Here is a 22,641-nt window from a genome sequence, read left to right as displayed (position 1 = left end):
ACATAGGTTTGCCCTAAATGTTTGCCGCCTATGAAGTACAGTACTTCCTCATGCAAAGTAGCATCGTACAATCAGGTGACAGTTTGGTTAGCGAATTAGGGTCAAGGCAAACATACTCTTGCTTACAAAGTACATTTCTATTGTTTCTAATCCTTTCTCTGCCATCTTCCCAAGATGCAACTTCTGGTACCGCGGCACAGAACATTTGGGTTGCTGGATCATCACCTAAAACTCTCCGAATGGTGTCAAAGCGGCCCGGCCCTGAACCTTTGAAATTGTTATTTTAGAAGAGCATGATAGTGAGGGAAGGAAACATAGCAAGATAACAAATAAAAACAATCCAAGATTTACACCAATAGAAAACCCACTAGTTCATCCGAGTCCATCCATCCCTTCATGTGACCTAACTTTGCCTTGTCGTTTACGCCTGATCATGAAGATATTCAATGGCAATCATATGAGGTTCGATTTTCCCATTCAAAACATACACAACTAAGATATTGGCCATAAAATCCTTAGTCTCAGCACGCAGGAAGGTTCAGTACCAATCAGCCAGCGAGCCCATGGTAGATCATTTCCTACTCAGACATGGTTGTAATTCCCGTTGGCATGCTATCCTTGCATGCATACCACCCCAAAGCTAAATTTCCAAGCGGAACTACATAGGTGGTCTTACTACTCAATTTAGATCATCAAACTCTTTCTTGGAATACGATGCTGTCACAATTATGTGTCACTACACTACAGAATCTATTACGATATAGCTAGCTTCCGTACTTTCTCTCTAGGCTGGATGCGGCGGTGGTGAAAAGAGAAGAACAAGCCTCGGCGTCCAAATCTTAGCGAATCCCTCTTGTTTATTCTGCGACGAGCCCACAAACCGGCTTAGATGCAGCCAATGCTCACCACATTGTTCAGCTGCTGAAAGACCTAGCAGGAGAAGGCCGCACCGTCATCGTGGCAATTCACACCCCGCGCCCGGAAATATGGGAGCTATTCGACCATATCCTACTACTCTCTCAAGGCCATGTTCTGTACAATGGCTCAACCTCTTCAATTCGCGGTTACTTTGAACGATGTGGGCACGCCATATCTGCATCAGAAAATCCAGCTGAGCACTTGATTGACCTTGTATCCATAGAAGCGGAAGCAGAAGGCTCACCAATGGGATCAGTGGCAAGGATCAACAACTTGAAAGAGCAGTGGAAAGCAGCTCAGCGTACTGTAGCCGATAACTACGCACCTTACTCGAACAATGGCTCAGTTGTGCGATACGGCTCAGCTATATCCCGCCACCCAGCCGTGCCACTTTCTCGTCAGCTGGCTGTACTTACTCGGCGCACTATATGGACAACGTTAAGGGGCCCTATGAGCTTGTTTGGTAGCTTTTCAATTACCATTATACTAGGGATAGTGACAGGCGCAGCTTTCTATCAGGTCGATAGCAGCGCCCAAGGAATTTGGTCCCGACAGGGGGCCCTTTTCGCACTACTGAACATCTACGGGTACCCAATGTTAATCTATGAGATATATCGCCTTTCATATGAGATACAAATGTTCGATCGAGAGCGAGAAGAGGCAGTGGTCAGTGTTGCAGCTTTCTTAATAAGTCGCAGGCTTGCGCGGCTTGCTCTCGAGGATATCCCAGGACCTGCCATATCATCGATAGTCTTTTACTTCCTAGTTGGTCTACGGCGCTCTGTCGCCGAACCTTTCCTTTTCTTGCTGGTAATGATTTTGGCCACATACATTTCTCTCGCCGCCGCTATCCTTGCGATTGCACTATCCCGTGATTTTGCAATCGCTGGTCTTATCGGAAATTTGATTTACACGCTGCAAAGCCTCTCTGGGGGCTATTTAATACATGTAGACCAGATATCAACCTGGCTCCGATGGTCAAAATGGACAGCTCATAACTTTTATCTTTATAGCGCTGTATGCGCCATTGAGTTCGTTGGCCCGAAGCAGACGCCACGCGGGCATCTATATGGTTGTACAAGTGTCGCCAATCCTCCGACAGGTGAGTGTACAGGGTCTTACGGGAAAGATATCATTTCAAGCCTAGGAATTCCACGCGAGTGGATCTGGCAACCTGTTGTGGCCTCTTTGGGTTTTCTTGTTTCCTACACTCTGGTGGCTGCTCTAATACTTCATCGCCCTCGAATGGGAGCTGTCATGACTTCAGATCCCCAGTCCAGCCACAGCTCCGTCGTCATTCAAAATATGGAGCTTCTTCCTCTCAGCTCAACTCCACACACTCCAGGTGTGGATATCCAACTAACCAGGTATGCTCTAATTCTTACCAGGCGGAACATAAAAGCCTTTCTGGGTCCCAGTTACGAACGGCCAATACTTAAACCAGTCAACACCACATTCAGACACGGTGAGCTTAGTATAATAATGGGGCCTTCTGGGAGCGGGAAGACCACTCTATTACACGCTATCACAGCGCGCCTACCTCAGAGATATCGAAGACAAGGCCAAGTGTTCTACAATAGCCATAGACTACGGCCTTCTACGATCAGAGCTATGTGCTCCTATGTGTCCCAGTCGGATAATTTACAACCTTTCCTGACTGTCCGAGAAACCCTACTTTTCGCTGCAGGGCTGAGATTACCAAGATGGATAACAAAAGAGCAAAGATATTCCAAAGTTGACTCTATTATTCGTACAATGGGCTTGACTTCTTGTGCGGAGACTATCGTTGGAGATGGAAAACAAAAGGGTATTAGTGGTGGCGAGATGAGACGGGTTTCAATAGGTATTCAGCTTCTGACTGACACGAGAATTTTGATACTGGATGAACCGACATCAGGTCTAGACGCATACACCGCCAGGTGTATCTTGAAGAAGTTAAAGAATCTATCGGAGGAAGGTCGGACTGTCATCTGCAGTATCCATCAGCCACGCTCAGATATTTTTCCTTTCTTTTCGAACATTCTCCTCCTTGCGTCTGACGGCTCCCCCGTCTTCGCTGGCCGTGGAGAAGATATATTACACTATTTCCACACTCATGTCTTTGAATGTCCAGATTCAATGAGCCCGTGTGACTTTATCATTGATTGAGTCATGGTAGACCATCGAGACAACCGAGAAACTTCGAGTCGCGCTAGGGTGCAGCAGCTTATTGAATGACATGCTGTAACTCAATCAACTATACAAGACACACCCCCACTGTCAATGACCTTGTTAGAACAAAGAGCATTTGCAAAGAACATTAACCCATTTCGAACACTTTTCCTTTAGCATTGCGCCGCTCGGCTCTTGGTTTGACTAGGCGGCCATTTCTTCTCCTATCACGCTTAGTTCAAGCTCCTGGCATGACAATTACCTTTGTTATGTTCACAGCTCCGCTTTCAAGTGACAGTAACTCCGTACAAACAAGAATCGGTCTTCTCCAGTAGCTCCTAACCATTATCCTTGCAGGTTTGCTCTCTCCCCGATCCAACTCCCTTTGATACCCACATCCGCGCTAACTCGGATCCGAACATAGGCCTCCTGCAAACATTATTGTATACCCGGGAGAGCGCGATACCTTTAAGGATGAACGAAAGGACGGATGTATGACCGCAACATGTTTCCTAGTGCAATACACATGTCTAGAGCTACCAACAGAGATCTTTACAGCCCTGGTTTCTGGTACGATATTCACATTCGGCCCGCCGATTAAACGCACCTTCACCATGCTTCCTGTTTCATCGTTCAACATATTCGCGATTCTCAACTGTGGCGAGTCTCTCGGTATTATACTTCTTTCTTTTTTCGATAATATAGGTATGCACACCACCTTTTCCCCAATTGCATTACATATGTTAACTGGATAATAGGTATCAGTGCTACCTTGGCTCCGATAGTGCTATCCATAAACTGGTTGTTTGCAGGCCTTCTCAGTACATCTTTACCAAGGGTTTTTCAAATCGTGTCTTATATCCTCCCCTCAAAATTCGCCATGGCTAATGTTGTGCCATACGCGATGGATGGGCTGGAATTTACCTGCAGTGATGAACAACAGCAAGGCACACAATGCACTATCCGGAATGGTAAAGATGTGTTAGACTTCTATACTTTCGCAAACAACCCTGGCTTGAATATCATGGGCTTGGCAGTATGTGTGGTAGTTATATCGGGTTGTTGCGTATTTAGTGATTAGGTTTCGCTGAACCTCGTGATATAATTCTACTACCTGTCTTGGCTATACGTTCCTCCATTTGAGTCTTAATATCCGTACTATCCATGCATGCATGGTGGTAAACAGCACATAACTGCTCGTAGAATTATATTCACCTAGGCTATACTCCGCTAGTTCCTTCTACCAATATTCTCACCGAACAGTCTAGCCTCCCGTAAAAATATATGTTACCCATGTGAACACCCTCCACAACCGAGAACAATATATGTTATCTTTGCGTGCTCCGTTATGAAAATCAAACAATAACCAACGGTCCCCTGAATAACGGCGACCACATGGTTCATTGCATCCAGGCAAAGAACTACCTTTGACGAGTACCGTGATCGAATTCCCCACTGCGAAGCCGAGACAGGGGTTTGTGGGGCGTCGGTGAAAATTTCGGAAGGCAACCTGCCAAGCAAAAGAAACCCTATGCACTCTCGTTCTGGTCCACTAGACTAGACTAGACCGAACAAGTATTGGCCAATCTTCCTTCTTTGAATAGCTAGAAGCAGTCAATCCGAGGAACAATCTGGGGAACTACCGCCGGCTATCCTGTAACCCCGCAAAAAACATTCAACGGCTGTTAGCATTTGAAAACATGGAGGGATTATGTCCTCTACCAATGGTAATACCGGGTTGATACACGATAGAATAATTGAGAATTAAAACCAGGAAAAGAAAATATATATCAAAACCCCTCGGCAAGCTAAACAAACCCAGTAAGGCGCCAAAAGCCAAAACGCAAGCTAGCCGATGATGTGCTCGGAAGGCACAGTGATGCAAAGCCCCCGCCAGACCCTCGATTGGCCATATTGTACGATGAATGTGTAGACGTGTACTACAAACTGCCGTGCGGCGGATGAGTGTTCATGTACTCCGTACGCTCTGGTTAAAATTAAAATGGTGCGATACGGTAGAATTGTATGGTTTAAGGGTGGTATGCCGGCTCTATATAATAATGTCCAATGCCGCCCCCTCCCGGAATGGAGGTGACGTTCTTCTTCTCTCACGGGCTTGGTGTACCCTGTTGGTCGTTTTCATCTTTACCTTCTAATTGACAAGGGTAGAACCACACAGGAGGAAGGCGATCATTCAAAATGGCCGATATCGAACGGGCCGACAAAGGTCCTAAGGAGCAGACGACAGCGCCATTCGACGATGACAGCTCAAAGGCATCTATTGCCGTTGGACAGGAGAACCTCTCCTACGTTACAGCGCCGCACGAGTCCTTCGAAGGTTATCACCGGTTTGACCCGACGGCTTCTTGGACGGAGAAGGAAGAGAGAGCGGTTGTGTGGAAAACGGATCTCTTGTTTCTGACATGGGTCTGTGTCATGGTAATTATTGACTTCGCTACGATGGAATTCGACTGAGATCAGCGCTGACAACGTGAAGTTCTTTGGTCTGCAACTGGACCGTGGCAATTTATCCAACGCACTCACGGATAGTCTACTCGTTGACTTGAACCTCTCGTCGAATGATTACAACAATGTATGCGAACTATATACCCTTCTAATGCTATGAGATTTTACTGACAATAATTTTCAGGGAACAACAATCCAATTGATTTGCTTCCTAACAACCGAATTCCCCGCACAGCTTCTTATCAAGCGATATGGATTCAGACGCGTTTTGCCGATCATGATGATGCTGTGGTCCATAGTGTCTTGGACGCAGGCATGGATGACCGGCAGGGCCAGCTTTTATGTTACCCGTGCCTTAATCGGGGCGTTTGAGGGTGGTTTCATCCCTGGGACTATTCTGTTTGCAACGTACTTCTACAAAACGAAGGAGTTGAGTGTGCGGCTCGCTTTCTTCTGGTCGACATTGAACGTAAGTCACAAGTGGTCATAGGTTGCCGTCTGACGCAGGATGGCATAGCTAACATCCGACAGGTTGCTCGCATTATCTCGTCTTTGCTTGCCGCAGGAATTTTGGAGATGCGTGGAGTTCACGGAAAGACAGGCTGGTTCTGGCTTTTCCTGATTGAGGGTCTCTTGACTTTCCTCATTGGTCTAGTGGTATGAGTCATCTTTTCCTAAGACGCGTCGGGGTATGAATGGGTATATGCGAAGATAGAAGCTGACCCGATTGTACAGAGCATCCTCTACCTTCCAAGCTCCCCAACCAACACGAAGAGCGTTCTCGTTCCCAGACCATGGTACACCGAGCGCCAAGAGGTGATCATGATCAACGTATGTACCTTCGTACAAACTATTCTTCTCTTCGTTTTGTTGGCTAACCTGTACGATTGAAGCGCCTGCTCCGCGACGACCCATCGAAAGGCCTCACCAACATCCACGAAAGCGCAACCCCCAGTGACGTACTGCGTGCCTGGAGCGACAAGTCCATGTGGGGTCTGTACCTCATCGGCCTTGTGGCCTATATCCCGCAAAGCCCCGTCCAATCATATCTATCACTAACCCTAAAACGAATCGGGTTTTCCACCTTCGACTCCAACATGCTCTCCATCCCATCAGCAGTGCTCCAGATTATCCTCATGCTGGCCTTGTCAAAGAGTAGTGAGTATTTCGGTGAGCGATCATTCCACTGTCTTGTTGGCGAGTTCTGGACCTTGCCATTACTGGCGGCAATGCTCGCTCTACCAAACGGGGGCCGCGAATGGGGCCGGTTCACCATCACCACCTTGATCTCCGGGTATCCGTACTTTCACCCGATTGTGTCGGCTTGGATTTCGGAGAACACATTCGACGTGAAGAAGCGAGCCATCACGGCTGCAACGTACAATGTGATTGTACAGGTGGGATCCGTCATCTCGTCTCGTAAGTACCGCCCGAGCGAACACAAAGGTTGGGAATAGTCGAGCTGACTGACGCCAAAACAGAGATCTATCGCGACAGCGACAAGCCGTACTACTTCACTGGCAACAAGGTGCTCATTTCGATTTGTGCCTTCTCACTGGTAGTGTTTGTGGTGCAGAGGGAGTTCCTCCGTTACCTCAATCGACAGAAAGAGAAGAAGTGGAATGAGATGACGCCCGAGGAACAAGTAGCGTACCAGTCCGACCAGGCAGCTCGAGAAGGCGAAGGAAACAAGCGGCTGGACTTTCGCTTCAAGTATTAAGCTTTGTTGCATGTACTCGTTAGGTTTTTATTAATTTATTGCTAAATGTTTCGGACGCGTCAGCTTCAGTAGAGACCAGCAAAATCGGTGTTCGTGGTAAAGTTCGGGAATTCAGCACCAGGATATAGAAGATCCTGGGTTGAGGCTCGTAAGATTTGGGATGCTATGTCCTCGGTGATTGCGTTCATCGGCGCGAACGACGACCATATGGGTGACAAAGGTGGCATTTCTTCCGTTGCAATGGCTACACTACTGGGATCAAACAGGAAATTGGATGCCGCTTCGTCATACATAGGTTGAAAGACGGTATTTGCATCTGAGTATTGTTGGGCTTGGTTCTGGTCACCATCGTCTGAACTCCCAAAAGACATATCACAAACCGAGGCGTAGGTCAAATCGTGCGCGTCGGCCGGATAAGCAAGTGTATCTGAACAGGTGGATACTCTAGGGTCATAATTGGTCAATTCGGCAATCCTCTTCGCTTGTTGGCCATGAACCTGAGTTTCGCACTCCATGGTGAATGTCCGACGCTTTCTGCTACCAGGATTTCGAAGAGGTGTTGTTAACGCTGGTCCAATTATGACCTGCACCTCGGCCATTTTCTGGTAGAGAACATCGACCAATTTCTTGTTCCCTCCACCGCGGAATGTTGACAGTATGGAATGGAGACGAGATAATATGTAATTTGGACGGCTCTCACCCTCCCATTCAGGGGAAAGTGGCAGGGCAGCGAGATCCGTAATCGCATCAGCAAGAGAGTTGGCAACCTCATAAATCTTGAGCTCCATACCCAAACCATGCGCCTCGACGGCCGACCGAGGTAGTTGCGAGACGATGCTCACTAGCTCCTTAGCGACGTTGAGTGGGAAATAAAGGGACATGGACCAGTCGGCGGACGGGGAAGACCCCAGATAGCTTTTTGGGGACAGTTTCCATAGGATCATTCGCATCCAGTGTCGAGTGACGCACAGGTCTGCCTTCTGTACATCGGAGATATGGTCAAAAAGCGTCGATCCGTCCTGCAGATTACGCTGAAGACTCTCCAAGAAGGGCCAATCGACACGCCCCACATTATTTGCACCTGGCTGCATGGCTGTCTCTTCATCCTGAATTATATCAAACATTCCCGATTTCTCGAAGATCTGAAAGAGGCTGAGGAGCTTGAGGAAGGCGGGGAGGACATGTGTTTCGTCGTTTTCGTCAATCACCGGGGCTGAGATGTTGGTTTTTAATGTGACGGGGTACCTGTGGAGGATACAAACCCCTCTGTAGAGATCAGTTGGCTGCGAAATGACAAACCATTGCTCACACAACTCACCGTTCTGTGACAAATAGTAGCCAAAGGACACGCCGACGCAATTGTTGCTCCTCGAATGACAGCCCATTATAAGAGGATTCTCGGTGGAGACCCATTATTTGAGCTATGGAGATCGCTTCTCTTAAGTGTAGAAGAGATTCACTCCCTCCGGGTTTTTGGTTTTCATAGTACACATGCAGAAAAAAGGACGTCCGGATACTGTTCAAGTTCGCCTGGGACCGGTAATCGCATAGGTTTCGAGCGCGCAAGCATTCCGCTGCTAATATCTCGGCTGTGATCGTCTCCCCGGCACCGGGACCTTGCTCCAGTCGTAGTTGGGCTATTGTCGCTGCTGCTACTGCAGTCGATAACGCATAAGTCTCGTTGTCACTCTGATCAGCATCCAGTTGAAGTACGGACACCATGTCTTCGACGTTGACAATGGGCCAAACGGGGTACATGCGCACGTGGTAAATGGAAAGCGGGGACGTCAGGGCATCCAGAGGAATGCGCGAACTACAGTGTGTTAGCAGGGGGACAGTGGTGTACGTTGCGCAAACACATGCGACCGACCTTTCCGTGAACGTTGTCTGTCGCGCAGGCGTACTATTGGAATGGAGCCTTTCGAGTATAGCTTCAGTCGAGCTGTGCGAGGCCACGCAGCCATTGCTGTCGCCCCCAACCTGCGCTTGCTCGATAAGGAACTGCGTCGTGGAGCGCAATCTCCTCGGTCCTCGACATTGCTGAACTCGGACATAAGTACACTTGATTTTGGCCTTGGTGCAGGACCTGCAAGGTTGACCGCCGCCACAGCGGATCTTTCTAATCTTACAGCCATCACAGGCACGCTTGGTCACACTTGGTTTGATAGAGGACATGTTGACGATCAGCTTTGCAATAAATGCATTGTATGCATCACAGAATCCCCAGGGCTAGTTCCAAGCGATAAGCTCGCCGTAACTCCGAGCCGATAGTACTACTTTACCGCCTTGAGCGAATCCTGGCTATGGACGATAAGAATGATCCTCTAACAAGCGCAAGGACAGGTCAGATCAGTTTCAACGTGCGACAGCAGGTTACCGTTGATGCGGGGAAATTCAGAGCCAGGAAACCTATTCCAAGAGCTAGACCATGAGAACAGGGGGAGCAGTTGCGCGACGGCCTCCACTCCGCACGCCATCGCTCCACCTTTTGACTTTAGGGCTAAAAGTTGTGCCGGCCCTCATTCGCAACTCCCAATTGGGCAGCGTTATCGCTCTAACGCATTTTACGGGCTTGCGATAACCGCCATTGGATTATCACAGAGGACGCCAGTACTAAATAGAAAAGGAGCGTTATGTTTCTGCAGCAGATTGCCCCTCCGAACATTTCTCCGTTCTCCATCTCGCTGTTTACCCGAGCCCCGCACGGCCAGTGTCTTATCGTTTACGATTCGTCGTTATCAGCACTGGCAGACAAAAGTATCTTTCGCAACTGAAAGATGTGATTGAAGTCCTCGTCGCTGAGTGGACAACGTGTCAGTCTAATTGAAAGCTCTACTACCAAGCGGTGGTGTCGTGTTTTAGCGCCAGCGCAATAAATTGTAGCGCAGCCGCTCCTGGGAGGGGAGTGTCGTAACACCCTGAGAAGGACACCTCACACGTCGCATTTCCCACATATCCGATACTCACAATGGCTTGGCCGAACAAGAATAAAGATATGCTCTACCGTCGGGTGGGCAACTCGGGTCTCCATGTTTCTGCGATTGGCCTGGGAGGCTGGTTAACGTGAGGTTTTATCTGCTGCGGGGTGTATGGAAAATATAATATCGCTAACATATTTGGCCGTAAAGATTTGGTGGGCACGTTGACGACGGTAAACACAACTAAGATGACTATGATGAAAGGGTGCTAATTTTGGGCAGATATTACATTCAAGTGCATGAAGCAGGCTTACGAGTGCGGTGTCAACTTTTTCGACACAGCAGAAAGGTAGACATCCTTTTGTGGCTTGCAGTCTCAGTACGTCGACTAACGCATAACAGCTATGCCAATGGCCAATCCGAGATTGTTATGGGAGATGCTATTCAGAAGGGTGGCTGGCAGCGGAGTGACCTGGTGATCAGCACAAAGGTAGGGAGGAAAACTCCTGATATTCGCACGATACGTGGCTAACTCTGAATGTCCTCATAGTTAAACTGGGGAATGGCGAATGGTGAAATCCTCATCAATAACCACGGGCTGTCCCGGAAGCACATTATCGAAGGCACGCGCGCATCGCTCCGACGACTAAAACTCGACTATGTCGACATAATCTACGCTCATCGTCCCGATCGTCTCACACCAATGGAGGAGACAGTACGTGCATTCAACTTTGTAATTGACCAGGGCTGGGCCTTCTACTGGGGAACATCAGAGTGGTCTGCAGACGAAATCACTGAAGCCTGCGGCATCGCCAAGTCTTTGGGCTTGGTTGGACCCATCGTCGAGCAGCCCCTTTATAACATGTTGGACCGGAAGAAGGTTGAGGGCGAATTCCAACGGTTATACACTCGGTGCGGAATTGGTTTGACCACTTTCTCTCCTCTTAAAATGGGACTCCTAAGTGGTAAATATAACGACGCAACCACCCAGCCTCCACCTGGGTCGCGATTTGCGGAGAGCCAGGATAAATTTGCCAACCAAGTGAGGAACGACTGGGAGAATAAGGAATGGGCGGGAACTATTGAGAAGATTGTCAAGCTGAAGGTAAGAGTCAAGAGTGTTTTATATTTGCCATTTCGTCCCGTACTTTCACTGTGGGACCGTGAAAGCTAACACAGTAACCAGGACTTGGCCGACAAGCTCGGATTTAAGCTATCGCAGCTCGCCCTCGCATGGTGTCTGAAGAACGAGAACGTATCCGCAGTGATTACGGGCGCTTCCAGACCAGAGCAGATTGTTGATAATGTAGAAAGCTTGAAGCTGCTACCGAAGTTGACCCCAGAGATCCTCGCGCAAATTGATGAATTGCTCTTGAACCGCCCTGCTCAGGACCCAGCACGCCAAGACTAAAGGGGACCTTTTTTTATTCTTTGAAAAAACAATTGAATGTCACCAATTAACGAATAGATTAAAATCAAATGCCTATTCCTAATCCAAACACGAACCTAGTATGTCGAAGCGTCATCATCCCAACTGGAGGCAAATATGCTATTAACTTCCGGGCTCCCCGAGGCCTTCTCTACTATGACTTCATGCGGTCTGAGATCGTTCTAAATAAACACCTTCGAATGTATCACGTTGATCCTAAACTCTTTATGCATGTTGACTACCGCAACTCTTACATCTCTGATTATAACACGGAAAGTGCCCAACCATTGAGTCCACCGCAACGTGGAAATAAAATTTGACTAAATAGACCACATTTCCCTCTGGTGCCTTCCAGTAAGTGTCTCGAGCTGATATTAGACGAGAGGTGAGATAAGATCTGAGTGGCGTTAGTAGTGCCCGGTGTTCAATATGTGCAGCACGGACCCGAGGTAATTCCATAGCGTCGTCTGACATTATTAGCCGGATGCGGAGGGGATGAAAACCTACCAGCGAAACAAATACCTAAGAAAGATGTTGTTCGCGTGTCAGTCGAAGTCATTGATGTCAACCATGGAGCTTAATTGCCGTGGCTCGGGATGCCTTGGGACCCACATCGGATGCTTCCAGTAGGGCTTGAAAGCTAATCGGTCTCTCAAGGTTTAATGAGTTCACAAGAGTGGCTGACCAGCGGATATTGTGGACCACCTATACGTCGATATGCAATCTACTAAACATGTCAACGACGTATTCCGCACGATAGTTCTAAGAGCTGGTAAACTTAACCTCGCGGGAGCTGGGTGGACCATAACTCATACTTAAGTGTTTCGAACGCCTCCAATTTACCAGCTCTAACCCTAGCTTAAATAAACTAGTGTAAATGAACTACATTACCATAACTTCTCTATTCCCTATTTGAAATACTTGAGCCACGATGAAGGGGGTACCAAGCTCCGCCGAGGCTTCCAATAGCAGTCCAGGGTCTTCGCTGCCCTCCCAACGAGCCCATGAGCCCCTCACTCATAAGCAACCAACTCTGGATCACCCTAGAAAGCAATCGGTGCAGTCCATCAGCAGTGAGCATGGTGGAATGGCTGAGAACTTTAGTAAAATTACCAAAGTGGTCCAAGCTGCCCGTCGCCCCTTACCCACAGAGACTGGAGACGGAACCTACATCGAACCGGAGAACGGCGGAAGTTTGTGGAGAGATCTCCGCGCCTTGGGAATTAAAGATGCAAATACGTTGAAGGATCTAATCGAAAACAAAGCCGGTGGGCTTGTGAAGGGCAGTGGCCAGGTGGTAGACGACAAGACGATGCTGATGGAACGCATCATCCAGGTAGCACCAACGTGGACTGCACAAGACAATGCACGATACTAATATCGATATGTTTAGCTTGTTGCAAAACTGCCCACTGAATCTAGGAACCGTGTCAAACTTACGAACATGTTTTTGGGGGAACTATGGGACTCGCTGCCTCATCCTCCTCTCTCGTAAGGAGTCACTAAGTACACTTGGCCCCAAACGGCAGTTGGATCTAACAAGTACACCAGATATGTAGGCGATAAATATGCCTATCGATCAGCTGACGGATCCTACAATAACCCAACCTTGCCCTGGTTAGGCGCTGCGAATACGGAATATGCTCGGACGATCGAGCCGTTGAAGGTCAGACCGGCCAGTTTGCCAGATCCCGGCTTGGTCTTTGACAGTCTATTCGCACGAGACACATTCAATCCCCACCCCAATAATGTCTCAAGCGTCTTCTTCACTTGGGCGTCATTAATTATTCATGGTAAGCGTTTAAATGATCCTGTGAGCATCCGTAACAGAATTAACTGGATTCAGACATTTTCCAAACGGGACATCCAGACGAGAACTTCAACAAGACATCTTCGTACTTAGATCTTTCCATCCTCTATGGCGATAACCAAGAAGAGCAGAACATGATGCGCACGTTCAAAGATGGAAAGATCAAGCCAGATTCCTTTTCCGAACCACGACTACATGCGCTACCTGCGGCCTGCGGCGTCATCCTAGTGATGCTAAACAGGTTTCACAACCATGTAGTCGAGCAGCTAGCTGCTATCAATGAGAATGGTAGATTTACCAAGCCGCCAGAGCGTATCCTCGATCCAGTGGAAGCAAGAGCCGCCTGGGCAAAGTACGATAATGACCTTTTCCAGACGGGCCGCCTTATTACCTGCGGTCTGTACATTAACATCACCCTGTACGACTATCTACGCACCATCGTGAACCTGAACCGCGATAACACTACCTGGACATTGGATCCACGTGCGCACATGGAACACGATACAGTTCCCACGGCTTTGGGCAACCAGTGTTCAGTAGAGTTTAATCTAGCTTATAGATGGCACTCAACAATTAGTCGCAAGGATGAGGCATGGACCGAACAGGCATACCAGGCAATTGTCGGTAAGCCCGGAAGCGAAGCCACTGTGGAGGACTTGATGAGTGGCATGAGAAGGCTCGGTGCGAATATGCCGAAAGACCCATCCAAGCGCGAGTTCGCTGGATTGAAGCGGCAGTCCAGTGGCAAGTTCAAGGACGAAGAGTTAGTGGACATCTTGACTATGGCCATTGACGAAGTGGCCGGTTCCTTCGGGGCCCGCAACGTCCCTAAGGTTTTGCGATCGGTAGAAATCCTAGGCATGGAGCAGGCGCGTAGGTGGAATGTTGGGTCATTGAACGAGTTCCGGAAGTTCTTTGATCTGAAGCCCTACCAAAGTTTCGAAGAGATCAATTCCGACCCTGAGGTGGCGGACCAGTTGCGACATCTCTATGAGCATCCAGATAACGTCGAACTGTACCCGGGAATCGTCGCCGAGGAGGCTAAAAAGCCGATGATACCAGGTGTTGGCATTGCTCCAGGATACACCGTCTCCCGGGCAGTGTTGTCCGATGCGGTGGCGTTGGTTCGAGGTGACCGATTCTACACGGTGAGTGTTTTTATACCATATGGCACCTAAGGGCATACTGACACCGGAACAGAAGGAATATAACTCAAGGAACCTCACTAACTGGGGATACGAGGAGGCAAATTACGACTTGGAGATCAATCAGGGGTGTGTGTTCTATAAACTGGCATTGAGGGCATTCCCCCAGTATTTCAAACAGAACTCCATATTCGCTCACTATCCTATGACAACCCCATCTGCGAATCGCGACATCATGAAAATGCTCGGGCGAGAAGAAGACTTCTCGTGGGACCGTCCGTCATATACACCTCCCCGTACGACCCTCTTTGACTACGCGAATGTCCGCCGCATCCTTGAGGATTCATCGAATTTCCGCGTGATTTGGGATGAAGCAACTGGGTACGTCTTTGGCAAGGGTGGCTATGATTTCATGCTGTCAGGCGACTCGCCGTTCCACGCAAATCAGCGGCGGATTATGAAGGAATCGTTGTATCGGTCACAATGGCATGAGGCTGTCAAAGAGTTCTATCTAGAGATCACCGAGCAGCTCTTGTCAGAGAAATCATGCAGGGTGGGCAACGTCAACCAGATTGACATTAGTCGCGAGTAAGTCTCACTCATTCTCAAAATTTAGTTCAGATCTCCATTGCTAAAATTACCTTTTGCACTTCAGTGTCGGGAATCTCGCCCACGTTCACTTTGCCTCTAACATATTTTCACTCCCCCTGAAAACCAAGGAACACCCGCACGGAGTTCTCACGGAGCACGAAATGTTCGACGTTATGTCTATCATCTTTACCGCCATCTTCTTCGACGTAGATCCATCCAAATCATTCAGACTGCGCCACATGGCTCGCAAGGCAGCGGAGACACTTGGGCCACTCGTCGAAGCCAATGTCAAAGCTGTGAGCTCCGCCAGTTTCCTTTCCACTCTCATCGATGGTATCCGCACCAATAAGAATGCGCTTTCCGGTTACGGAGTTCATATGATAAGAAGGCTGCTCGACCACGGTTTGGATGCCTCTGAAGTCACCTGGTCCCAAATCCTGCCCACGGCCGTTGCGATGGTGCCGAATCAAGCCCAAGTGTTTACGCAAATCATCGACTACTACCTTTCCGATGAGGGGAAAGAGCATCTACTCAATATCCAGCAACTTGCTAAAGAGGACACGCCGGCCTCTGATGAAATGCTCCTGCGCTATGTCATGGAGGCAATTCGCCTGAACGGCATCTTTGGCTCCTACCGAAAGTCTCATACCAACCTAACCCTCGACGATAAGAATAAAATGGTCCAGATCAAGCCTGGAGATACCGTTTTTGTTAGCTTTGTAAGTCCTCTTTGGAGTCTACTGCAGCTCGTCAATCAACCACTGCTAATAGCCCATACAGGTCGATGCCAACCGCGACCCTAACGTCTTCCCAAATCCCAAGAAGGTGGACCTTAACCGTCCCATGGAATCATATATCCATTATGGCGTCGGTCCACATACCTGTCTGGGCGGCGAGGCAAGTAAAGTCGCTCTAACGGCCATGTTGCGTGTGGTTGGCCGGCTGAAAAATCTCCGCCGTGCTCCGGGACCGCAGGGTGAATTGAAGAAGATCCCGCGAGACCATGGTTTCTACACATATATGCGGGCAGACGAGACGAGTCTCTATGCGTTCCCTATGAGTAAGTCGATCTGTCCATTAACAGAGGCCATATACTAACCAAGGAAATAGCTTGGAAGCTCCACTACGATGGTACAATTCCGGGAAGGGAGCGATCTGTCCCGGAAAAGCTTACGTGCAATGTTCCTGGACATTGGCATGATTGATATGGTATGGCCCTTTTACCACAAGATTGAGTTTACTATGGCCAAGTCTGCGATTGAGTAGTAAGGAGTGATAATGGGTAACCAAACGGTTGTAATTGGAACTATATGTAAAATGCGCATAATATGGAAAGGTCCTCTGATTAATATAACTTGGCAATTGGTTGATAAAATACTAGGTCAGCTTATGAGATTTATGGGAATTGTAACACGCTGTCTGTTTATGAGAAGACCTGGTTCTAGAGTGCCGCCCGTTCAAGAGGCCACACCTTGAATGACTGCCAAGGAGATCCACTAAATTACAAAACTATATTTTTTGAATTGTACAATTCGCTATACTAGCCTATCACCTTAATTATAGGCTTTATATACCTTAGTATACTATTTATCAAGTAATGAAAATAATGCAAACCTCTACCACCGCTAATGGTTGGGTTAAGGCTGGGGGAACCCACTCTACACGCACCCCCGCGACGGGAGTACGCACTGTCGACCAATCAGAAGCTGAGAAACGGAACCTAGGGTTGAGTCCATTCAGGAATATATTATAGGTTTTATACGGAGTAGATAAATATGACAGAGGGTCAAAATGCATCTGAAACAAAATATATGATCTTGCAAACGTGCGAGGCGGGAAAGATGAACGGCCCTGTACAACTCCGTGGCTTCTACGTAAATGCTGGAAGTATCATATTGGCAGGCTAACGCACCAGATCCCACATAGCCCATAAGCCTACCAGCTCGCTAAATACGTAGAATCCACCATTCATTTGCAGAACTGACCTGACCTCTTTTATGTACGTCATTTGTGGAGTGACGAGCTGAACCATGACCCACTGTGCGGCGCCGATCGTCGACAGTGCACACACATACTGTGGTAGGGTACGGTAGGGTGCCTAAAGATCGCGTGTGGAACTGTCAGAAACACTGTGTGTGGAAAGAGTACCACCACCCGTCTTAGGTCCTTTTATATTTTGTATCCAGCTGGCAAAATTCGTGGAAGGAAACGACATACAAACACCCACAGGGATCAGCACCATCTTTTCGCACTCTGCCACACTACCTCGTTAAACAAAGTCCGCGGAGGGGAGAACCTACAAAAATAAACCGAGCTCTTCAAGCACTTGACTTGCATGTCTGCCGTATTTTTCTATTCATATAGTCCACATGCATTTGGCTTTCCCTCTTTCTTCTTGTGTTCATTGCCGAATTTTCTTTTTCATTGACGACGGTCATAGCGCAATGATCGACATTCCCATGAACTGTTGTCAGTGGGGCATATCTCGTTCTCATCGAATGACAGAATGATAGATTTGGATTCATTGGTGACTTTACCCATCACTGAGCGGGGCGATCTTCATTAGATGCACTCCCAGACCGATTCACTCAGCTATCGACCCAGAACCCATCAGGCTGGTTAGAGATTTATTTCACTCGATCCCCATTCTCAGAATATTCATCGCAACCATTTCATTTCAAGACCTCTTCCCTCCACTATCAATCTCCAAAATGCCTACCCCAACTATGCCCGAGGAGTATGCCGAACTTATGAAACACAACGGCAAGGAACATTATTTGTATATCCCTCAGAGGTATAGCGAGTTTCACCCCGGCTCAGTTGGATACTTCGACAATTTCGGGTTGTGGAACAAGATCACGGATCTTTCACAGCCAGGATATCCAGATAATGTTGGGTTTAAGAGCATCGGCCAAGTGCTTGGCCTTCAGGAACCCACTGAATACAGGTGGGAAAATACATCCTCAGGCATTGAAGCGGAAACAAGCTTCGGACTCAAGGCCGGGTTGTCGGGCTTGCTCGCTGCCGCTGCTCCAGTGGAAGCTGAGGTCAATGTCAGTAACGAGAGGGGCTCGTCTGGGACAGCAGCTCTACTTACTCCCGAGCCGGTCAAGAATCAGAGGCTCGAGGGTGGCTCCAGCCGTCTGATTAGCGACTGGGTCAAGAAGAATGGAAAGCTTTTGATGAAGTCCAGATATGGCGATGAGATTCGAGACTATGGGCTATGGGTCATCCACACGACATGGTCCACCCCGGAATGTGCCATTAAACTGAAGAGTGCTTTCCATCGCAATACCAGTGCGGGACTGGATGTTGGGGCCACCGATGTGGGTACGATTGGAGGTAATGGATCATCACTCAAGAAGCTTGAGTCTAAGGGGTGGAAGTCATTTCAAGCCAAAGAGGTATGCAAGAACAGCGCTGCTGGATGAAAGCTGGGATTCTAATTTCGTACAGAGCGACCAGGGACTCGTCGTAGCGTATGGTGGAGCTAGATTCAGACTTCATAGCATCCGACCATTCTGGATCAATGTATGTGTTTGACCTAGATACTATGGATTGAAACCTAACGAGCCCATTGCAGCCGCTCAAACAGACCGAGAGAGTGTCTGATCGTCCACAGGAGAGACCTGTGTACAACGAGAAACAAGAGAAAATTGGCACCGCAGCGTGTGTTTTGGTTTACGACAAAGACGGAGGTTCTGAATGGGTGCCGATCTCCACGGTTGAATTCGTCTTCGATGAAAACCGAAAGCAGATTGGAAACGTGTACTGGAATCGCACTTCCGACGAATTTGGACGACCCATTGGATGGGCCCCTTACGAGAAGGAGGAATACAATTTTGATGAGAATGGGGAGAAGACAGGGGTGGACTATTTTAGGCCTACTCGCGACAGTGTGGGACAACAGATCGAGTGGGACTGGTACGACAAAGTCGGTGAAGCTGCAGAGGCCAAAAAGAAAGAGATTGAAATGGAAAGGCAGGCACGCCGCGAGTACGAGGACGAAGACGAATTCGACATCGAATGTGAGACGGTCGGAATGGATGAAGATGAATATGACACCGAGACAGTAGAACGCACCGAGACTCCTCCTTCATTGTTGTCCAAGTGCTGCGTGATGTGATGGGTACCGATGGTTGTATTGTCTCTCTCCCCAATGCATTTCATGACAACGGCAATTGAAGTATAGTGATCAAAGAAGAAATGGATGAGATGCAGAATGATTTATTGACTTGACAAACACGGCGAAGAATGAAACAGCATTGCCGTAATATTTAGATAGTAATGGAATAAAAGAAGTTAAGAGCATCACATCAAATCATGACCTGATACAGTCGCCCTCTTACACCCAAGGTCTCTCCAAGAACCGCAACGGAATGTCTACCCGGTGTGCACGCACAAACTCCCCAAAGCTCTTGGCAAAGCCACCGATAATGGACAAACTTCTACACCTTCCTGTAGAATTCCAGAGGTAACAAAGTGTACCGCATGCCGGTGCGGGAGTTCAAAACGCTCCACCCGGTATTTCGGTCGGTAATCATCACCCAGAAGCGTCTTAAAGGACGGTGTAGAGAGGAAGGTCCGTAACCAGTCCCATTCATCTTCACTACGAACCCAAAGACCGACATTTGCGTGGCCACCCTTATCTCCAGATCGGGCAAGGACAATGGATCCTGTGAAGTGGATGAAAGCACATTAGTCAGAAACGTATACAAGCCAGGTAACTGTGGGTCTAACATACGTAGAGGAGCACGTCTAGTTGGCCCGAAGGACTGCAAATCAGCCGGATTGGTAGGTTCATAGGATGTCTGGCCAGCGAATAATGCAGTTTTCGGGACAGGATCTACTTCGAGAGGAGGTTGGCCCTCGACATAAGCCCGTACTTTCAAGGAGGACTGTTGATAGCGAGCTGGAAAGTACCGGATATAGGGCTTCGGTGCCAGCGTGCGCAAGTCCATGTTTCTTTACATCTTGGATAATCTTAACTATCTGAGTGAGCCTCTGACGTAGCACTTTTCTTCCTTCTCCTTATGACCGAGTATTAGTGCCACGATAAGTGTCCTAGAAGGCTTCATGGACACACATTCCTCACCTACTATTGTAGCCACTTTGATCTTGCTCTCCGCACCAAGTCTCGGCCCACTTGACCAGTGTTTAGTGGAGCACTTACGCAGCTCCATGGCCAGTGCTTATGCATACGCTCCGTGCATAAAGCACCATCCCCGCACTATATATCCTCGGCCCCTGTCTGAACAAAGAAAAAAGAAAACCACATCTAACTCCTAGACGCGAAGGAATATGGCATACTCAGTCCCTACGCAAGCCGCTCAACTTTTGCGCAAGGGTATCTTACAGAACCCTATGCTCAAAGCAAACATTCCGAACGATGCATCTTCTCTCGCAGACCACGCCACATTCACAGGAAATGCGAGCCCCAATATCCCCATCAACTGGCGCTTTGCTGAGAGTATTTCCGCATTGAAGGGCCTTGAGTCCGTCTGGATTAACGCTTTATTGAAGGCGAAATATAACCATGGCCCAGTTAAGGTTGACATTGATACGTGAGTACATGCTTTCATAAATATAATTTTCGTTCCTCTTTGCTTGCATATTTGTGAGCTAGTGTACCTGTCAGATAGCAATGTATGCATGATGGAATTGGGGACCACCGTACGATTTTTAAAATGCTGTTGACTAACGTAGTTGTAGCGATCATGCCACACTGTTCGTCATGTCTACTCTTCTTATTGACATGGTCGATGAGAATGGAAAACCTGCGAACCCGGATATGTCCCCAATGCAGCGTATCGTATCGATATTCCCCAGTCCAGTGGGGACTTTTGGAAATGAGACCCCTCACCGCTCAGCCATCACCAATATTTACAAGACAAAGGACGGGCGGTGCTATCATGTCCACGGTAAAAACACCTTACCTATTGAAATGGCCCAAGAAACAGGTCGGTGCTAATGACTAACAGGCAGTATGGATGCTACACCCTCCTCAACAGCACTAGGTCTAAACCCTGATCGCGAAGCCGCTTCACCCGCCGATGCGATAAGCGTTATCCAAGAGCGTGTTCAGCAACTTACCGCTGAGGACCTGGACGAACTTATGAATGAAAAGTACCGGCAGGCTGGGACAATCTGCTATTCCACAGACGAATACAAAGCAAGTGAACATGGGAAGGCTAACGCTAACGTTGGTCTCTATGAGCTGAACCACGTTCCCAATAACGCTCAGAAGCCCGGCTGGTGGAAGTCGGTCTCTGACACAGGTGTAGCTCGGCCCCTGGCTGGTCTTAAAGTCGTCGACTTATGTCGCGTGATTGCTGGCCCTAGTATCTCGAAGGGATTGGCCGAGCTTGGCGCGAGTGTGATGCGCGTAACTGGTCCTGGCGTCGTCGACGCGTATGCTCTACATGCCGACCTAAACTGGGGCAAGTGGAATTGTTCAATTGACCTGAAGACAGAGGAAGGGAAGGAGACTCTGCGCAAGCTTATTCTCGAGGCTGATGTTGTGTTGGATGGATACCGACCGGGTGTAATGGAAAAGCTTGGGTTCGGCAGGGATGCAGTGCTTGAACTTGTCAAGAACCGGCCATTCGGCCTTGTTTATGCCCGTGAAAATTGCTACGGCTGGCATGGCCCCTGGCAGCATAGGAGTGGATGGCAGCAAATCAGTGACGCGGTAAGTGGGATTCCACCTAGTGAGCCGTGGGGATTATTAATATGACTCTATCAGAACTGTGGTGTTTCCCTCGAGTATGGCCGCGCCATGGGACATGATGAAGCCGTCACACCTGTCTTCCCTAATTCGGATTACTGGTAAGAAATTTCAGCACTACAAGCCATTCCTTGAACTTTCTAATACAGCCAACAGCACCGGGGTTATGGGCGTCTGTGGAGTCCTCAACGCTCTGATTGAAAGGGCCGACAAGGGTGGATCTTTCTTCATGGATGTAAGTCAATAATTCATTTTCCCTTCTCAGCAACGTCAGTCTCGAGTGAGTTTGGTTTTAACATGAAGAAGACCGCCCTGAACTACTACTCCCAATGGCTGGTGAACAGCGTGGGAACCTATCCCCAGTCTGTCTGGGAGGATGTCTGGCAGCGACACAACCGCCTAGCCTTCCGCCATAATGATAATATGCCGGCCACCATTCCACTTATGATGAATTCACTCATGGTGAACAGCGGTGCACAACTGTTCCAGCCACGCTTCTTCGATATCCGGTATTCTGGAGCGGTCGATCGTTACTTCAAGGTGCTTCGTCCTGTTCTCAGCTTTGCTGAGAAACAAGTGGATCTTCGGTTCAACGTTGGAACAAGGAGCAATGGCCATGATGCCGCTCGCTGGCCGGAAGATCTACGGACAGAGATTGTCACCAGCGCATAAACTGCATATTTTGAATTCGGCTGAGACAACGGAATGGCATTCACAACTTAGTAAACATAAAAAGCTCGTACATATAATCTATCTTAACGCAAGA

At 48.4% G+C, this 22,641-nt stretch overlaps 8 protein-coding genes across 8 annotated transcripts; 6 read left to right on the top strand and 2 right to left on the bottom strand.

Annotated features, from left to right (window-relative positions):
• Positions 1-646: 646 nt before the first annotated feature.
• F9C07_12652 (P-loop containing nucleoside triphosphate hydrolase protein) lies at positions 647-4,150 on the top strand. Its single transcript, XM_071507873.1, has 6 exons — positions 647-730; positions 789-1,584; positions 1,639-2,815; positions 2,838-3,400; positions 3,494-3,774; positions 3,828-4,150. The coding sequence occupies exons 2-4, from the start codon at positions 1,165-1,167 to the stop codon at positions 2,846-2,848; spliced, it is 1,608 nt and encodes a 535-aa protein (XP_071367337.1). The 5' UTR covers positions 647-730; positions 789-1,164; the 3' UTR covers positions 2,849-3,400; positions 3,494-3,774; positions 3,828-4,150.
• Positions 4,151-5,268: 1,118 nt separating this feature from the next.
• F9C07_12651 (putative MFS transporter) lies at positions 5,269-7,255 on the top strand (the record flags this gene model as incomplete). Its single annotated transcript, XM_041295368.1, has 7 exons — positions 5,269-5,508; positions 5,567-5,662; positions 5,720-6,004; positions 6,067-6,192; positions 6,271-6,366; positions 6,429-6,954; positions 7,017-7,255. 7 exons carry the CDS (start codon positions 5,269-5,271, stop codon positions 7,253-7,255), a joined length of 1,608 nt encoding a protein of 535 aa, XP_041151319.1.
• Positions 7,256-7,320: 65 nt separating this feature from the next.
• F9C07_12650 (putative C6 transcription factor) lies at positions 7,321-9,430 on the bottom strand (the record flags this gene model as incomplete). Its single annotated transcript, XM_071507872.1, has 2 exons — positions 7,321-8,521; positions 8,574-9,430. The coding sequence occupies 2 exons, from the start codon at positions 9,428-9,430 to the stop codon at positions 7,321-7,323; spliced, it is 2,058 nt and encodes a 685-aa protein (XP_071367336.1).
• Positions 9,431-9,855: 425 nt separating this feature from the next.
• Positions 9,856-12,411, top strand: F9C07_2287290 (voltage-gated potassium channel subunit beta). The gene is made up of 7 exons (XM_041295369.2): positions 9,856-10,318; positions 10,384-10,406; positions 10,456-10,522; positions 10,576-10,663; positions 10,724-11,278; positions 11,360-11,956; positions 12,017-12,411. Exons 1-6 carry the CDS (start codon positions 10,224-10,226, stop codon positions 11,582-11,584), a joined length of 1,053 nt encoding a protein of 350 aa, XP_041151321.1. The 5' UTR covers positions 9,856-10,223; the 3' UTR covers positions 11,585-11,956; positions 12,017-12,411.
• Positions 12,412-12,474: 63 nt separating this feature from the next.
• On the top strand, positions 12,475-16,753 carry ppoB (putative fatty acid oxygenase). Its single transcript, XM_041295370.2, has 8 exons — positions 12,475-12,938; positions 12,996-13,093; positions 13,154-13,395; positions 13,449-14,560; positions 14,613-15,145; positions 15,213-15,867; positions 15,929-16,208; positions 16,259-16,753. The coding sequence occupies exons 1-8, from the start codon at positions 12,534-12,536 to the stop codon at positions 16,351-16,353; spliced, it is 3,420 nt and encodes a 1,139-aa protein (XP_041151322.1). The 5' UTR covers positions 12,475-12,533; the 3' UTR covers positions 16,354-16,753.
• Positions 16,754-17,859: 1,106 nt separating this feature from the next.
• On the top strand, positions 17,860-19,274 carry F9C07_12647 (uncharacterized protein; the record flags this gene model as incomplete). The annotated part of the gene is made up of 3 exons (XM_041295371.1): positions 17,860-18,552; positions 18,605-18,679; positions 18,732-19,274. The coding sequence occupies 3 exons, from the start codon at positions 17,860-17,862 to the stop codon at positions 19,272-19,274; spliced, it is 1,311 nt and encodes a 436-aa protein (XP_041151323.1).
• A 20-nt stretch (positions 19,275-19,294) lies between these two features.
• On the bottom strand, positions 19,295-20,277 carry F9C07_2287287 (uncharacterized protein). The gene is made up of 2 exons (XM_041287549.2): positions 19,893-20,277; positions 19,295-19,824 (listed from the first exon to the last, which is right to left on the bottom strand). Exons 1-2 carry the CDS (start codon positions 20,107-20,109, stop codon positions 19,532-19,534), a joined length of 510 nt encoding a protein of 169 aa, XP_041151324.1. The 5' UTR covers positions 20,110-20,277; the 3' UTR covers positions 19,295-19,531.
• Positions 20,278-20,449: 172 nt separating this feature from the next.
• On the top strand, positions 20,450-22,547 carry F9C07_12645 (putative alpha methylacyl-CoA racemase; the record flags this gene model as incomplete). The annotated part of the gene is made up of 6 exons (XM_041295372.1): positions 20,450-20,712; positions 20,861-21,069; positions 21,130-21,839; positions 21,894-21,976; positions 22,032-22,110; positions 22,182-22,547. The coding sequence occupies 6 exons, from the start codon at positions 20,450-20,452 to the stop codon at positions 22,545-22,547; spliced, it is 1,710 nt and encodes a 569-aa protein (XP_041151325.1).
• Positions 22,548-22,641: the final 94 nt, after the last annotated feature.

Source organism: Aspergillus flavus, chromosome 8 (assembly GCF_009017415.1).
Source record: "Aspergillus flavus chromosome 8, complete sequence".
Lineage (NCBI taxonomy): Eukaryota > Fungi > Ascomycota > Eurotiomycetes > Eurotiales > Aspergillaceae > Aspergillus > Aspergillus flavus.
Note: the sequence above shows the minus strand (reverse complement) of the source record. Positions and strands in the feature narration are given on the sequence as shown.